This window comes from Pongo abelii, chromosome 7 (assembly GCF_028885655.2).
Source record: "Pongo abelii isolate AG06213 chromosome 7, NHGRI_mPonAbe1-v2.0_pri, whole genome shotgun sequence".
NCBI classification, from domain to species: domain Eukaryota; kingdom Metazoa; phylum Chordata; class Mammalia; order Primates; family Hominidae; genus Pongo; species Pongo abelii.
In genome coordinates this window covers 41258379-41277113 of record NC_071992.2, presented here as the reverse complement: position 1 = coordinate 41277113, position 18735 = coordinate 41258379, and the positions used below count along the sequence as shown (strand labels likewise).

Sequence of the window (18735 nt, the reverse complement as noted above, 5' to 3'; positions counted from 1 at the left end):
CATGGGCAAGACTGAGTAGGTGATGTATCTGGGGCCCCAGGCAGTACATCAGAGGGGGTGGCATGGGGCAGGGGGCACAGGGGCAGGAGTCGTGGAAGAGCTGCAGAGAAGACAATGGGAAGAGCTCACGCGGAGTCAGGTAGGGATGGGGACAGCTGAGATGAATTTGGAAGACTGTTTTCAATTAAGGGCCCTGCAGCTGCAAAACTGCAGTCCCTGGGGGTAAGGGAAAGGGAAGAAAAAAAAGGAACACTCTGGCATGCAAATTGATCCACACTCAATTTATTGTTTCTTTCAGCTGTGACCACGGAAGGACAGACAGAATTTTCATTTCTTAGCGAGACTCTCGATGTTATCCGTTGCCTTCTGAAGGAATCACTAGTTACTGTGGAAGAGAACAAAACACTCGTGCTCAAAGTACAGACAGCAAACTCCCTCCCACTGTACAAGCAACTGGGGTACTGCCAAGTGGAAAATTCATGTGGCACGAGAAAAAGAATTATTGAAAGGATCTTTACAATTTTGCCTGTGAAATTATTTGACCATGAGCCACTTATTTACTTTATGCTTTTCTTTGATTTCTGAGGAATCATCATATTTAATCAGAAGTACTTACAAATGAAAAAATTAAAATTTTTTCATATAAAATGAAATGTTTATGAATTTAACAATTAAGTTAATGTCTTTACTTTTTTAGAAATTTAAGTTCACATTAATTTTCCTTTTTCATACCTTGCAGCCAATATGTGTGTGTGTGTGTGTGTGTGTGTGTGTGTGTGCATGTGTAACAGTATTTTGGCCTTTTGGTCTTTGAAAATTCATAGACCTGAAGCATTGTAGGCTATGCTGCCTAATCAATAAAATGGTCCTGATTACAGATTTGTTTTATAAACAAATTTACAGATCTTACATCTTGTTAGGTACAACTCTTTAATTCTATCCTAACAACAAAAGCAAGTTCTCAATAAACTTAAGAGGACTTTACTAAACTGAAAAAAAAACACAGACTAAGTTATTTAAATACTCATTAGTAACAAGATTAGTAAAGATTGGTCATTTGAAGCTAGGTCATTTAGCCTGGACATGATGGTTCACGCCTGTAATCCCAGGACTTTGGGAGGCTGAGGGGGGCAGATCACCTGAGGTTAGGAGTTCAAGACCAGCCTGGCCAACATGGCGAAACCCTGTCTCTATTAAAAATACAAAAATTAGGCGGGCATGGTGGCACATGCCTGTAATCCCAGCTACTTAGGAGGCTGAGGCAGGAGAATCGCTTGAACACAGGAGGCTGAGGTTGCAGTGAGCTGAGATCACACAATTGCACTCCAGCCTGGTCGACAGAGCAAGACTGTCTTAAAAACAAAAAAAAAAGAATAAAAGAAAGATAGGTTATTTATTGGTGCAGTACTTTACCAATTCATCTACCCAATCCATACTTAGGAATTAATAGTGGATTATGAATTTTATTTTAATTTCATACGTGTATTCATTTTAAGAAACACCTTCTAATATACTTACCTACTGCTTTGTGTTTGGGTACTTTCCTGTGATTTGGATCTAAGGAAATAAGGAAATAACATTTTTAGGCTGATATAATACAACCTGTCAAAGTTATGTTGTATTTATCTGTTATGGCAATTTCTTCCTCTTTCCCTTCAAAGTTGTACTAAAAAAGAAATATTTGCCAAATTTCTACCTCTTTTCCATTTTTCTTTTTTTTAGAGATGGAGTTTCACTTTGTGACCCAGGTTAGAGGGCAGGAATATGATTGTGGCTCACTGCAGCCTCAACCTCCTGGGGGCTCAAATGTCCTCCTGCCTCAGCCTCCCAAATATCTAAGGCTACAAGCATGCACCAACATGCCCAGCCAATTTTTTATATTTCTTTGTAGAAATGGGATTTCGCTTTGCTGCCCAGGCTGGTCTTGAACTCCTGACCTCAAGCAATCCTCCCACCTTGGCTTCCCAAAATGCTGGGATTACAGCATTTTGTAATGTGAGCCACCACACCCAGTCTTTTCCATTTTTATATCCACAGATTCCTTATTTCTAATCCCCCAACTAAAAGAATGGGAGAGAAAAAGAATGAACTGAAGACAAATTAATGAAGATTAATTCACAGAGAAGATAATAAAATATGAGTGAGAGTATTCAGTGATAATGTATAATTTTACTTCTCTCGTCCTTTCCCTACCTTTGCTATTTTATATCTTCAAAACTTACTGTTTGTTGATTTTTCCTACTACTCTGACCATGAAACATTCTTATTTAATATAATCAGTTATCTCCCAAACCAATAAAAAGATCTGTATTTATAGATGTATGAGTCTACTAACATGTACACCCATTAGATTTCTGGCTTAAAAAAAATATATTGTTTCACTGTGTTTACCCAAGGAATTGGCTCTACCAACATCTCCCACTGGCTTCCCAACGGCAACAAAAATACTAAAAATATAAATGTAAAAGGAACAGAAATACAAGAAAATACAGTAAATGCTATAACAATAAAGGACAGCAACTACGTCTGCTTAGCTTACTAAGTTTAAATGAAAGAATAATCACAGAATACCTTTCTGGGTATGCTAAACACAAAGTTAGAATAATGGGTTAACATTCCAAATTATACTCCCCAATCCAGTGTATATCATCCTATAGATGATGCCTTTGTCTATCCCTCAATCTAGTTGAATTTATTACTTTTAAAGAGGATGATTATGATATGATTATGGCATATTTTATGAGGAGAGATAATGTAAGGGGACAATTAGAGTAGTTACACCACTAAGAATTATATGTGCATATGTGAACTTCAAGAGTAACCACTCATTCGTTAAGCAAGTATTTATTGAGCATTAACCCTGCAAGATGCTACGTATAAATAGGTAAGGAAAATAAACATGGACATGACCCTCAAGTGATTTCAGAGCCTAAAAGGAGAGTAATGCTTCTAAGTGAGCAGAAGATTGGGAGAATTGCAGTGTTTGAGCACTCTATCACAACTCCCTTGGTGACAGGGATGGAGAGTGGAGACAACAAAGAAAATCAGCTTTTTTCTCAAACATAGCTTAGAGAAAGTAACTGATGTCTGTAAAAGGGTGCTTATGTTAGGAGACATCCAAGAACAACAGAAAGGATAAAGGAGACAGAAATACTGTAGCTTTCCTAATGGATGGGGTGCCTTCATTGGGGAAAATAGAAACCATATAATGTTGTGGTGTAGCCTAGAAAATTTAATCTGTGTGTATGAAGGATATTTTGGAATAGCGGTGGGTTGAATGTAACTCAAAGAGGTCACTTTAAGGAAAAATACTAAGCCATACAAGAAAATGAAAACTCTACAATGGAGAAACCATGATGAACATAGCAGTAAATATTTGATAACTTCAGAAGGATCACAAAGCCACAACTGTGGGGTGTAGGAAACTAAAAGCTTCTCTAAATGAGTTCAGAGAGCCCTTGTTAACACAGGTGTGGGACATTGAGGATCTGTGGGAAATGTAGAATTTTAGTGTGTTTATAATACTGTCTCCTAAACTCTTCCTAAGTGGAAATAATCATTCACTCAGTTGTTCACATTGAGTTTTTGTGGGTGTAAATGCAACCTGAAAAAGTACTATTTCCCCTTTGTGTATCCCAGAATAAAGGATGCAAAATGTTCAGCTTATGATTTAGTTTCACAAAGTAATCATAAATATTTGTCTCATTAAATTTCACTAGCTTATTTCTTATGTACCACAAGAGTAGGCAATCAACAAAAATTTAGTCAACTAAAGAAAAAAGATTAATGGAATTAATTAATACTTGTTGTAGAATGGGAAATATTAATAAGTTGGGTTTGGTGTAGACTTTATCCATTGTGGCTGCTCAAAAAATGTTGAGCAATTATTTGTGAATTATCAACTTTTTCATTCTGAATTTTCAACATACTTATTTATAAGTAACACTTTCTATCCTGCTTACCTGCTAGTATATGCTTCAGCACTATCTTCTGATTTGGATCTAAAATAAATTTAAAACAAATTTAAAACAATATATATTAAATATCTATTATTAAAAATAAATTGGCCAGGCGCGGTGGCTCACGCCTGTAATCCCAGCACTTTGGGAGGCCGAGGTGAGTGGATCACGAGGTCAGGAGACCAAGACCATCCTGGCTAACATGATGAAACCCCGTCTCTACTAAAAATACAAAAAATTAGCCAGACATGGTGGCGGGCACCTGTAGTCCCAGCTACTCAGGAGGCTGAGGCAGGAGAATGGAGTGAACCCGGGAGGCAGAGCTTGCAGTGAGCCGAGATCACGCCACTGCACTCCAGTCTGGGTGACAGAGCAAGACTCCGTCACAAAAAAATAAAAATAAATAAAAATAAAAATAAATTAAAAACAATATCTAAAAGTTAATACTAAGAGTTTGCCTACTTTGAGAATGAAAACCAGGCCATTTTATAGCACCAAAACTAATTATTTAAATATTTGGGGCATGCAAATAAATAGAATTCTTTTTTACTCAAACACCAAATGCAACATATAGTACAAAATGTAAATTCTCTAGTAGAGAATCAAGAGTATCAAGATAGCAGAGGTTTTTCAAATTACTTCGAAGTTAATGTAAATTTAACTGTAAATGTCTAAACCTGTTCTTCAGCCTCCAAGTTAGTTTTGTATTTGTTAATATATAAATTGCAGCAGTTTGTAAATTAAAACTTACATTTACTTCTGACCAGTTTGGCAGACTGGACAAATAGGAAACCTTATCCTTTCTATTAGATACATAGAGAAAAGCTGAAGAAAACAAAAAACGGATGCGTAACTAAGATTGACAGTCACAAAGTGTTTTCCTTCTACCATTAAAAAAAAAATAAAGAAATTAGAAGCTCTGAGGGAACAAGACCTAAAGCTAATTAATTATACCCTAAAAGATGTGGTTTTCATAACCCTAGCTTGGAAGGAGTTGAGGGCGTGGATCTTTACGTGTTAGAAAGCTGCAATGGAGCAGTTTCCCAAGCCTGGTAGTCTTTAATGGAAATATTAAAAGCTATGACCACTGCACTTCAGAACACAACTAGCAAATTTTCTCAGCCAAATGAAAAGAAAAGGATCATCTAGAGATGCAGAAATCACAGGCCTGCACCACGCAGTGCAGACCTCAGCTGCTCAGTTCCACTACTCACAAATCTGAAAGAGCAAGCATGGAAAATGTTACAATATTCATGCCCCAGGAGAGACAAACTTGAAATACTCTCATCCTCCCAATGCATGCCTCTACAACTCAGGGCATGCAGAATTCCCATGAGAACAATCACTGCCCTTGAGGGTGGGCTTATCAACCTAAATTGCAAAACAAAAATTCACACATCAAGATTAACAGATAATATAAAAATCTTCAAAATTGAAATATTTAGGATCTCCACACAAATCAAGGCAGGAATGAGGCAAAAAAAAAAAAAATAGCTATTAAGAAAATGCAGGATTTGGAAACTGATATAAGGAAGTGAAACAATGTCAGATAGAGAGGTAGAAAGGCATAATACATGAAGACCCCAGTTAAGAAACATGGATGCTAGGCTGGGCGCAGTGGCTCACGCCTGTAATCACAGTACTTTGGGAGGCCGAGGCGAGTGGATCCCAAGGTCAAGAGTTCAAGAAGAGCCTGGCCAAGATGGTGAAACCCTGTCTCTATTAAAACTACAAAAATTAGCCAGGTGTGGTGGCAGGTGCCTGTAATCCCAGCTACTTGATAGGCTGAGGCAGAGAATTGCTTGAACCCAGGAGATGGAAGTTGCAGTGAGCTGAGCTCGCACCACTGCATTCCAGCCTGGGCAACAGAGCGAGACTCCGCTCCAAAAAAAAAAAAAAGATGGAAGAAACATGGAGTCTAAAATGAGAAGACCCTCCTAAATATAATCATTTCCAATGGAAAAAAGAGAAAGAATGAGAAAGAGTCAATAATTGAAGACATAATGACTGAATTAATTTTTTAGATTTAATGACCTCATAAGTCCTGATATCTAAAGACTATATTGAATCCAGAGTTGGATAAATAAAAACAAATTCTATCAGAACATATAATCATAAAATAACAAAACATTCGAGACAAAAAGGAAATCTTAGAAGCCACCTAGAAAAAGCACATTAATTGAGGGGGAAATAAATAATGATACTGACAACTAAGATCTCATCAATGACAGTACATGGCACGTTACAACAACAGAATATTACAAAACGCTTTCAGAAAAGTCCTTCTCAGCTAGGAGTAACCATTTAAGCTATCATTCAAAATTGAGTGTGGATAAAAAAAGCATGTTCAGGCATTTAACACAAATGTTGATAATACAGAATCACTAAACTAAAACTAAAAGGGTTGTACTTGAGAAAAAAGGAAACTAAACCCATAATGAAAAATCAATGGAGTCAACAATAAATAGAGCAAAGCAATTGATAAATACGTTTTCAGCTCTTAGCAGGTATTAATTTAATATAAAAATGATTATAATAATAGTAATAATAATAATGGAGGGTAGGGTTCTGTAGGTAAAAACCTGGAAGAAGCTAAAAGCCAAATGACAATAATATGGGAGAGTAGTGTTAAAAGTTTGCTGATAAATTGTCAAAGATTCTTCTGTTGCTTAGGAAAAGACTGGAAATATTGAAAGAATTTCGACCTTTAAAATAATTACACTAAAGTAGTACTAACGTGACCCATACTGGTGATGGGAACAGGTGGCAGAGAAATTATAGGCAGACAAGGGTGGGTCTCTGGCGAAAGCGCCACCCTCAAGCTGAAAAGCCTGAAACCACAAACCAAAGAGAGGATTTCTATCACTGTTTTCCTGCTCAAATGTTGCCTTTTCCTAAACCACCCATGGCCCTGCCCCTCCCCATTTTGTGCCTATAAAGACCCCAGACTCAGTTGGCAGAGACAAGAGGCAGCTGGACGTCAGGGACTATGTCTGGATGTCGGAGAGAAGCAGCTAGACTTCAGAGGGACAGCTTGATGGCATAACTTCAGAGAAGAGTGCAGCCCGAGGTGGCTGGACTTCAGGGGAAGATTTCCTGCCCATCCCCTTTTCAGCTCCCCTTCCCACTGAGAGCCACTTTCATTATTCAATAAAATTCCTCACATTTATCATCTTTCAATTCATTCATGCAACCTCATTTTTCCTGGATGCCAGACAAGAGTTTCGGAGCCACAAGTGTGGATTCAAAAGGCTGTCACACTGTCTCTGCCGTCACTGGCAGAGAGCAGCCGCCTCACTCAAAAAGGCAGAGGGCCTACTGAGCTGTTAACACTTAAGCCGTCCAAGCTAAAAGAGCACCGTAACACATCCTCTGGGGTTTTCAGAGTCACAGGCACCCCTCCTGGATGCCGCTGCAGGGCCTGCACAGAGTTCGCCCCTGTTGGCGAGCACAGTGCTGGCTGTGGCTCCTGCACCTGCTCACCTGCATGTTCCCTCCCAAGTGGTAGAACGCAGTGGGTCCCAGTGAGTGGAGTTTGATCCCGCCCAGCCAGGGCTGAAATGGCCGGCTGGTTCCAGCGCTCCTGCACTCCAGCAGTTTCCACCTCGTTCACCCACGTGCTCCCTCCGATAAGGAGTCAGGGAGCTGAGTAAACGAGGCACCCCTGTCATGAGTCCCCTGAAGGGGTCAGGGAAATATCCTGCTTCGCTGGAATTCATTCCATCTCTCTGCTTTCTTTGGCTTCAACAACCTTTCCACTGACTTCCCACCAGTTAAAGATTACTCCAAAGATAAATGACATGAAAACTATGGTGGATGTTATATCACTAAAGCACAGCCACCATGTCAAATGATGTTACCAAAATTCAAATGAATAGTTATTCTAAAATGATTCCCTGGTGCACGCTAAGCCAGAAGGCTAGACCAGTGGTTTAACATTCCAAACTAAACGATGTCTATTGAAATGCACATTTTCCTATGGGTGATGCTATCACCCGTCACTGAATGGAGGTAAATAACCCTGGGAGAGATGAATTATGTTAACAGGGTTTCAGGATGAGAGATGACATATTGAGCGAAGAAGAAATGGAGGAAGCGACATCATCATCATGGATATATGAATGTGTGTGCATGCATGCATGTGCACACATGTATATAGATTTGTCTATGTACCTTTGTGTTTGTGTTTTTGTTGGTTTGGTTGCCTCTGTGTGAAGATCAAAGGTAGTCATTCATTCATTCCTTCAACAAATATTTATTGATCACTTATAATACAAGCCAAGCACTCTGCTACATGCTAGCTATACAATGCTGAGCAAGACAGACATAGCCTTTATTATCAGAGATGACAGAATATAATAAGAGAAAAAGGTCACTGAGGCTCGCTGGGCCTGATCCCTATATGGTAACTCCCTTGGTCACAATAATAAGAACAGACATGATAATAAAAATCAAAATTTTAAAGATAAATTCATGACTCCAAAGTGTCACTATAAGGAAGAAAAATAATGAGACAGATTAAAAATGAGCAGCGCAGGCATTCTTATTGAAGAGGTAAATTTCTTCTGGAACAAAAGAAATCATATAATCTTGTTGTGCAGCTTAGAGAGTTTGCTCTGTGGATTTAGATGTGTTTGGGAACAGCAGTGGGCTTGGAGGAACCTAGAAAGAATAACACCAGCCCCCTATAAATGTATATAAAAACTGTAACTCAGAAAAGGAGCAGTAAAAACTTCAAAGCATTTTATATTTGCAGAAGGACCTAAAACCCACAATTGCTGAGTGTGAGGAACTAAATACTTACTGGATTATTACAAAAAGACATCCATCTTTCAGGAAATGGACGGGGACCTAGTAATACTGAGAACAATGAAAGATGTGGAATTTTTGTTCCTTTGTGATGCTTTTTTTTCAACAAATTCTTCCCAAGTAATCTATGCGAGCATTCACTCAGTTATTCATCAGCATACATATTAGTTTCTAGTTCTGCCATCTCCAAATAAAAAAGTAAACTTCCCCTTTGTGTACTCCAAGAAAAAGAATACAAAAAGATCCTTTTTATGAATTAGCTCCTTAAACATTTCACCAAAAATGTTTTCCTTTGTTTCTCAAAAATAAACTCCCAACACATATTAACTAAACTGCAGGAAAGAAGATATTGTCTTATTTAGACAAATACTCACAAGTTACTAGATCAGCAAATAGGTCATTTTAAGGTATAGTACTTTGCTAATTGTGGCTACTCAGTTAATAGTTGGCAAGTAATTATTAATTATCAATTTGTCATCTCAATTTTTTTCTTTTTTTCTTTTATTTTATTATTATTATACTTTAAGTTTTAGGGTACATGTGCACAATGTGCAGGTTAGTTACATATGTATACATGTGCCATGCTGGTGTGCTGCACCCATTAACTCGTCATTTAGCATTAGGTATATCTCCTTATACTATCCCTCTCCCCTCCTCTCACCCCACAACAGTCCCCAGAGTGTGATGTTCCCCTTCCTCTGTCCATGTCTTCTCGTTGTTCAATTCCCACCTATGAGTGCGAATATGCGGTGTTTGGTTTTTTCTCCTTGTGATAGTTTACTGAGAATGATGATTTCCAATTTCATCCATGTCCCTACAAAGGACATGAACTCATCATTTTTTATGGCTGCATAGTATTCCATGGTGTATATGTGCCACATTTTCTTAATCCAGTCTATCATTGTTGGACATTTGGGTTGGTTCCAAGTCTTTGGTATTGTGAATAGTGCCACAATAAACATATGTGTGCATGTGTCTTTATAGCAGCATGATTTATAGTCCTTTGGGTATATACCCAGTAATGGGATGGCTGGGTCAAATGGAATTTCTAGTTCTAGAGCCCTGAGGAATCACCACACTGACTTCCACAATGATTGAACTAGTTTACAGTCCCACCAACAGTGTAAAAGTGTTCCTATTTCTCCACATCCTCTGCAGCACCTGTTGTTTCCTGACTTTTTAATGACTGCCATTCTGGTGTGAGATGGTATCTCATTGTGGTTTTGATTTGCATTTCTCTGATGGCCAGTGATGATGAGCATTTTTTCATGTGTTTTTTGGCTGCATAAATGTCTTCTTTAGAGAAGTGTCTGTTCATATCCTTTGCCCACTTTTTGATGGGGTTGTTTTTTTCTTGTAAATTTGTTTGAGTTCGTTGTAGATTCTGGATATTAGTCCTTTGTCAGATGAGTAGGTTGTGAAAATTTTCTCCCATTTTGTAGGTTGCCTGTTCACTCTGATGGTAGTTTCTTTTGCTGTGCAGAAGCTCTTGAGTTTAATTAGACCCCATTTGTCAATTTTGGCTTTTGTTGCCATTGCTTTTGGTGTTTTAGACATGAAGTCCTTCTCCATGCCTATGTCCTGAATAGTAATGCCTAGGTTTTCTTCTAGGGTTTTTATGGTTTTAGGTCTAACATTTCAGTCTTTAATCCATCTTGAATTAATTTTTGTATAAGGTGTAAGGAAGGGATCCAGTTTCAGCTTTCTACACATGGCTAGACAGTTTTCCAAGCACCATTGATTAAATAGGAAATCCTTTCCCTATTGCTTCTTTTTCTCAGGTTTGTCGAAGATCAGATAGTTGTAGATATGTGGCATTATTTCTGAGGGCTCTGTTCTGTTCCATTGATCTATATCTCTGTTTTGGTACCAGTACCATGCTGTTTTGGTTACTGTAGGCTTGTAGTATAGTTTGAAGTCAGGTAGTGTGATGCCTCCAGCTTTGTTCTTTTGGCTTAGGATTGACTTGGCGATGTGGGCTCTTTTTTGGTTCCATATGAACTTTAAAGTAGTTTTTTCCAATTCTGTGAGGAAAGTCATTGGTAGCTTGATGGGGATGGCAGTGAATCTATAAATTACCTTGGGCAGTATGGCCATTTTCACGATACTGATTCTTCCTACCCATGAGCATGGAATGTTCTTCCATTTGTTTGTATCCTCTTTTATTTCATTGAGCAGTGGTTTGTAGTTCTCCTTGAAGAGGTCCTTCACGTCCCTTGTAAGTTGGATTCCTAGGTATTTTATTCTCTTTGAAGCAATTGTGAATGGGAGTTCACTCATGATTTGGCTCTCTGTTTGTCTGTTATTGGTGTATAAGAATGCTTGTGATTTTTGTACACTGATTTTGTATCCTGAGACTTTGCTGAAGTTGCTTATCAGCTTAAGGAGATTTTGGGCTGAGACAATGGGGTTTTCTAGGTATACAATCATGTCATCTGCAAACAGGGACAATTGGACCTCCTCTTTTCCTAATTGAATACCCTTTATCTCCTTCTCCTGCCTAATTGCCCTGGCCAGAACTTCCAACACTATGTTGAATAGGAGTGGTGAGAGAGGGCATCCCTGTCTTGTGGCAGTTTTCAAAGGGAATGCTTCCAGTTTTTGCCCATTCAGTATGATATTGGCTGTGGGTTTGTCATAGATAGCTCTTATTATTTTGAGATACGTCCCATCAATACCTAATTTATTGAGAGTTTTTAGCATGAAGGGTTGTTGAATTTTGTCAAAGGCCTTTTCTGCATCTATTGAGATAATCATGTGGTTTTTGTCTTTGGTTCTGTTTATATGCTGGATTACATTTATTGATTTGCATATATTGAACCAGCCTTGCATCCCAGGGATGAAGCCCACTTGATCATGGTGGATAAGCTTTTTGATGTGCTGCTGGATTCTGTTTGCCAGTATTTTACTGAGGATTTTTGCATCAAAGTTCATCAAGGATGTTGGTCTAAAATTCTCTTTTTTGGTTGTGTCTCTGCCCGGCTTTGGTATCAGGATGATGCCGGCCTCATAAAATGAGTTTTAGGGAGGATTCCCTCTTTTTCTATTGATTGGAAGAGTTTTAGAAGGAATGGTACCAGTTCCTCCTTGTACCTCTGGTAGAATTCGGCTGTGTATCCGTCTGGTCCTGGAGTCTTTTTGGTTGGTAAGCTATTGATTATTGCCACAATTTCAGATCCTGTTATTGGTCTACTCAGAGATTCAAGTTCTTCCTGGTTTAGTCTTGGGAGAGCGTATGTGTCAAGAATTTATCCATTTCTTCTAGATTTTCTAGTTTATTTGTGTAGAGGTGTTTGTAGTATTCTCTGATGGTAGTTTGTATTTCTATGGGATCAGTGGTGATATCCCCTTTATCATTTTTTATTGCATCTATTTGATTCTTCTCTTTTTTCTTCTTTATTAGTCTTGCTAGCGGTCTCTCAATTTTGTTGATCCTTTCAAAAAACCAGCTCCTGGATTCATTAATTTTTTGAAGGGTTTTTTGTGTCTTTAGTTCCTTCAGTTCTGCTCTGATTTTAGTTATTTTGCCTTCTGCTAGCTTTTGAATGTGTTTGCTCTTGCTTTTCTAGTTCTTTTAATTGTGATGTTAGGATGTGAATTTTGGATCTTTCCTGCTTTCTTTTGTGGGCATTTAGTGCTATAAATTTCCCTCTAGACACTGCTTTGAATGTGTCCCAGAGATTCTGGTATGTTGTGTCTTTGTTCTCGTTGGTTTCAAAGAACATCTTTATTTCTGCCTTCATTTCATTATGTACCCAGTAGTCATTCAGGAGCAGGTTGTTCAGTTTCCATGTAGTTGAGCGGTTTTGAGTAAGTTTCTTAATCCTGAGTTCTAGTTTGATTCCACTGTGGTCTGAGAGACAAGTTTGTTTTAATTTCTGTTCTTTTACATTTGCTGAGGAGAGCTTTACTTCCAACTATGTGGTCAATTTTGGAATAGGTGTGGTGTGGTGCTGAAAAAAATGTATATTCTGTTGATTTGGGGTGGAGAGTTCTGAAGATGTCTATTAGGTCTGCTTGGTGCAGAACTGAGTTCAATTCCTGGGTATCCTTGTTAACTTTCTGTCTCGTTGATCTGTCTAATGTTGACAGTGGGGTGTTAAAGTCTCCCATTATTATTGTGTGGGAGTCTAAGTCTCTTTGTAGGTCACTCAGGACTTGCTTTATGAATCTGGGTGCTCCTGTATTGGGTGCATATATATTTAGGATAGTTAGCTCTTCTTGTTGAATTGATCCCTTTACCATTATGTAATGGCCTTCTTTGTCCCTTTTGATCTTTGTTGGTTTAAAGGCTGTTTTATCAGAGACTAGGATTGCAACCCCTGCCTTTTTTTGTTTTCCATTTGCTTGGTAGATCTTCCTCCATCCTTTAATTTTGAGCCTATGTGTGTCTCTGCACGTGAGATGGGTTTCCTGAATACAGCACACTGATGGGTCTTGACTCTTTATCCAATTTGCCAGTCTGTGTCTTTTAATTGGAGCATTTAGTCCATTTACCTTTAAAGTTAATATTGTTATGTGTGAATTTGATCCTGTCATTATGATGCTAGCTGGTTATTTTGCTTGTTAGTTGATGCAGTTTCTTCCTAGTCTCGATGGTCTTTATAATTTGGCATGATTTTGCAGTGGCTGGTACCGCTTGTTCCTTTCCATGTTTAGTGTTTCCTTCAGGAGCTCTTTTAGGGCAGGCCTGGTGGTGACAAAATCTCTCAGCATTTGCTTGTCTGTAAAGTATTTTATTTCTCCTTCACTTATGAAGCTTAGTTTAGCTGGATATGAAATTCTGGGTTGAAAATTCTTTTCTTTAAGAATGTTGAATATTGGCCCCCACTCTCTTCTGGCTTGTAGAGTTTCTGCCGAGAGATCCGCTGTTAGTCTGATGGCCTTCCCTTTGTGGGTAACCTGACCTTTCTCTCTGGCTGAACTTAACATTTTTTCCTTCGTTTCAACTTTGGTGAATTTGACAATTATGTGTCTTGGAGTTGCTCTTCTCGAGGAGTATCTTTGTGGCGTTCTCTGTATTTCCTGAATCTGAATGTTGGCCTGCCTTGCTAGATTGGGGAAGTTGTCCTGGATAATATCCTGCAGAGTGTTTTCCAACTTGGTTCCATTCTCCCCGTCACGTTCAGGTACACCAATCAGACGTAGATTTGGTCTTTTCACATAGTCCCATATTTCTTGGAGGCTTTGTTCGCTTCTTTTTATTCTCTTTTCTCTAAACTGCCCTTCTCGCTTCATTTCATTCATTTCATCTTCCATCACTGAAACCCTTTCTTCCAGTTGATCGCATCAGCTCCTGAGGCTTCTGCATTCTTCACGTAGTTCTCGAGCCTTGGCTTTCAGCTCCATCAGCTCCTTTAAGCACTTCTCCGTTTTGGTTATTCTAGTTATACATTCGTCTAAAGTTTTTTCAAACTTTTTAACCTCTTTACCTTTGGTTTGAATTTCCTCCCATAGCTCGGAGTAGTTTGATCATCTGAAGCCTTCTTCTCTGAACTCGTCAAAGTCATTCTCCATCCAGCTTTGTTCCATTGCTAGTGAGGAGCTGCATTCCTTTGGAGGAGGAGAGGTGCTCTTATTTTTAGAGTTTCCAGTTTTTCTGCTGTTTTTTCCCCATCTTTGTGGTTTTATCCACTTTTGGTCTTTGATGATGGTGATGTACAGCTGGGTTTTTGGTGTGGATGTCCTTTCTGTTTGTTAGTTTTCCTTCTAACAGACAGGACCCTCAGCTGCAGGTCTGTTGGAGTTTGCTAGAGGTCCACTCCCGACCCTGTTTTCCTGGGTATCAGCAGCGGTGTCTGCAGAATAGCGGATTTTCATGAACCGCAAATGCTGCTGTCTGATCGTTCCTCTGGAAGTTTTGTCTCAGAGGAGTACCCAGCCGTGTAAGGTGTCAGTCTGCCCCTACTGGGGGGTGCCTCCCAGTTAGGCTGCTCAGGGGTCAGGGGTCAGGGACCCAATTGAGGAGGCAGTCTGCCCGTTCTCAGATCTCCAGCTGCATGCTGGGAGAACCACTGCTCTCTTCAAAGCTGTCAGACAGGGACATTTAAGTCTGCAGAGGTTACTGCTGTCTTTTTGTTTGTCTGTGCCCTGCCCCTAGAGGTGGAGCCTACAGAGGCAGGCAGGCCTCCTTGAGCTATGGTGGGCTCCACCCAGTTCCAGCTTCCCGGCTGCTTTATTTACCTAAGCAAGCCTGGGCAATGGTGGGCGCCCCTCCCCAAGCCTCGCTGCCGCCTTGCAGTTTGATCTCAGACTGCTGTGCTAGCAATCAGCAAGACTCCGTGGGCGTAGGACCCTCCTAGGCAGGTGCGAGATATAATCTCCTGGTGTGCCGTTTTTTAAGCCCGTCAGAAAAGCGCAGTATTTGGGTGGGAGTGACCCGATTTTCCAGGTGCCATCTGTCACCCCTTTCTTTGACTAGGAAAGGGAACTCCCTGACCCCTTGCGCTTCCCGAGTGATGCAATGCCTCGTCCTGCTTCGGCTCGCGCATGGTGCGCTGCACCCACTGTCCTGTGCCCACTGTCTGGCCCTCCCTAGTGAGATGAACCCGGTACCTCAGATGGAAATGCAGAAATCACCCGTCTTCTGCGTCGCTCACGCTGGAAGCTGTAGACCGGAGCTGTTCCTATTCAGCCATCTTGGCTGCCAGTCTCATCTCAATTTTTAACATATACTTATTATATTAAAAAAATGCCTCCTAATTCACTTACTTGCTAGTATCAGCTTGACTGCTGCTTCCTGATCTGGTTCTAAAAGATAGCAAAAAAGTAATGCTTCCACGTTAATACCAAACACAAATGTGCCTCCATAATGAATGAATGTCGGATCATTTTATAACCTGTGTTAATTCTTCTCTTCCAAGAATCACCACTGAAGAATAATTTCAAAAGACTACTAAATTAGCATATGCAAACAAGTAAAGTTTTTATTTATTCATATACAATGTCCATAAAAAGTTTAAATTTCAAATCTTCAACTAAGCAGAGGAACAAGAAAACTGATTTGTTTTTCTCCTTTCACTTTCTAGCACAGAATATATGCTTTATTTTAAATGCCTGATTCTGGCCTTTAGAGTCTATCCATTGATAAATACATTGCTGTAGGTTGTGATTCAAAATCCACACTAATGTCAAGAAGACTGAACTGATGGGGAGGTGTGGTAATTTCCCCTCCTATCCCACACATACAGAAATAGTGCAAAAACAACACGTACTATTTACTAAAACTTTATGAAAGAAAAGGCCATTTCTAGTGATAGTAAAAGAGAGAGAGAGAACTGAAAATGCGAAAGGTAAATACAAACTAAATCTGAATGACTTTGGGGGTACATAAGTCAGTTTCATAAGCCACATCAGCTTATCAAGAGTTGAGACTTCCTAGAAAGATGAAGCTGACCTCCTTTGCTAAACCTGGAAGCCCTGAAAGGCTCTACCACCCATGAAATTGGGATAGTAAAAGCTGGGGCCACTAGACACAGAGATGCATCAGGGAAACTGCTTCAGAAGTAGAGATGAAAAATGAACACCAGGAGGCACGGGAACCCTGAGCACTTAAATCGGCTTAGGAATTTGGATGGAAAAATCATCACACAGAGAAAAGGAGCCTTAATTCTTTACACGTATAGGATAAGGACACCACTCCATGCTTCCCGTGAATTCCAGTGTAACAGTTAATGTGAAAAATTATCACACCGGAGGGTAAAACATAACCTCCACAAGGAGTCTTCTGCAAAGCACAGTAGGTTTGTTTACCCCAGCATCACCACAAACAAGTGAGCAATGCAACATCACTAGGCTGTAGGAATTTTCACCTTCATTATAATCTTGTGAAACCACCATCATACATGTGGTTTCTCATTTACAAAAACACTGTTATGAAGCACATGGTTCTCTGTGTAACACCAGCTGGGTAACTTCTAGGCACTATACATTCTTTTTCTTTACTAATTATACTTGTCCTATCTCATTTTAGAATCAGCTATTTTATTCCTTGTTTCCTCAGAAGAGATCTCCAGTAAACATTTATTAAATAAAGAAATGACTAATTTATTAGAAACTAAATTCGACTGTATGTTAGCAGTCTAGAGTTTAGTGCATTACTTTACCAATTGACGTTGTTCAAAAATATTTAGAAATAAATTGTGAATTATCAATAAATTCTTAATTTTCAGCATGTATCTTAAAAACATCTTCTAACCTACTTACTGGCTGGCATATGTCTGAGTGCTGCCTTCTGAGCTGGATCTAAAAAAAAATTGAAAGCAATATCTCAAGTTAGTACTAAGAAAACTTGCCAACTTCATGAATGAAAATCAGGCCATTTTATAATTAGTATTATCTCTTTAAAAGACTAATTACTAATAAATAAAATGATGTCCAAGGGTCACTGAACATAGATGCAAATAAATAACATTTTCATTTACCCATATACCTCATCCATAAGAAGGGCACATTTCAAATCCTGCAATGAGGAGAGTATCCAAAAAACACAGATTTGCTTTTTCTGAACATAGAATACAGATCTGTTCAGAAAAAACACAGATTAGCTATTTCTAAACATAGAACATAGGTTTGACTTTGATTGATTCTCACCTTCATACCCCAACCTTTGGTTTTTTATTCATTGTTTAAAAAAAGACAATATTTTGTAAATTAAAACCTATACTGCCTCCCAGGCAATCTAGCAGAGTGAGCTGGCAAAACAATTTTCCCTTTCCATTCCTCGCATAGAGGAGTGCTGAAAAAAAAAAAATCACACAAACAAACATTTGATACACAACTGAGGCTCACAGCAAGGAAAGACTTCTCCTGTTGCCAATAAAAACGATAAAACTTAGAGCTCACAGGGTAAACAGGAGCTGAGGCTGAATGACTTCAGAAGTATCTAAACCTACAGTGCTGCCAGTCATATGAAAGTACATCACATACAATTATGTACAGTACAAAATACATGATAATGATAATACTAACTGGTTTTGGCTTATGTGTTTACTATCCTATCCTTTTGTTTGTTTGTTTGTTTTTTGAGGTGGAATCTCATTCTGTCTCCCAGGCTGGAGTGCAATGTTGAGATCTCGTCTCACTGCAACCTCTGTATCCTGGGCTCCAGCAATTCTCCTGCCTCAGCCTCCTGAGTAGCTGGGATTACAGGCACGTGCCACCATGCCTGGCTAATTTTATTTATTTATTTATTTATTTTTGTATTTTTAGTAGAGACGGAGTTTCACCATGTTGGCAAGGCTAGTTTCGAACTCCTGACCTCAGGTGATCTGCCCGCCTCAGCCTCCCAAAGTGCTGGGATTACAGGAGTAAGCCACCGCACCAGGCCTATAGTGTCCTTTTTATCATTATTTTAGAGTGTACTCCTTTTGCTTATTTAAAGAAAAAAAAAGTTAACTGTGAAACAACCTCAAGCAGGTCCTTCAAGACGTATCCAGAAGGTGGCATTGTTATCCTGGCCGATGACAGCTCCGGGTATGTCATTGCTTCTGAAGACCTCCCAGCAGGACAAGATGTGGAGATGGAAGACAGTGATATTGGCTGTCTTGACCCTGCATAGGCCAAGGCTAATGTGTTTGTGTCTTAGTTTTTACCAAAAATTTTAAAAAGAAAAACAAAATTAAGACAAAAAAGCCGATAAAGATATAAAGAAAGAAATTTGTACAATGTGTTTGTTTTTGAGCTAAGTGTTATTACAAGAGTCAAAAAGTTTTATAAAATTAAAAAGTGTATCAATTTGAAAAGTTATAGTAAAACGTAAGGTGAATTTATTATTGAAGAAATAAATTTTTAAGTAAATTCAGTGTAGCCTAAGTGCACAGTGTTTATACAGTTCAAAGTAGGACTCAGTAACTCCCTAGGCCTGCACATTCACTCACCACTCACTCACTGACTCACCCGGAGCAACTTCCAGTCCTGCAAGTTCCATTCATTGTAAGTGCCCTATACAGACATATCATTTTTTATC

The 18735-nt window shown here is 39.1% G+C and overlaps 1 protein-coding gene across 29 annotated transcripts in view; it reads right to left on the bottom strand.

Annotated features, from left to right (window-relative positions):
- Positions 1-266: 266 nt before the first annotated feature.
- ADAM32 (ADAM metallopeptidase domain 32) overlaps positions 267-18735 on the bottom strand; it is a 203450-nt gene continuing 184981 nt past the window's right edge. For 11 of the 29 annotated variants that reach the window (XM_054561463.2, XM_054561466.2, XM_054561480.2 and 8 more), the window contains 6 exons: positions 16974-17012; positions 15480-15518; positions 3963-4001; positions 1519-1557; positions 1140-1352; positions 267-385 (listed from right to left, as the gene is read on the bottom strand). In XM_054561463.2, coding sequence (XP_054417438.1) covers positions 1154-1352; positions 1519-1557; positions 3963-4001; positions 15480-15518; positions 16974-17012 — 355 coding nt within the window. In that variant the 3' untranslated portion in view covers positions 267-385; positions 1140-1153. Of the gene's footprint in view, positions 386-1139; positions 1353-1518; positions 1558-3962; positions 4002-15479; positions 15519-16973; positions 17013-18176; positions 18350-18735 lie in introns of those variants that run through there. The other 18 variants (XM_054561478.2, XM_054561482.2, XM_054561475.2 and 15 more) reach the window with 7 other exon arrangements.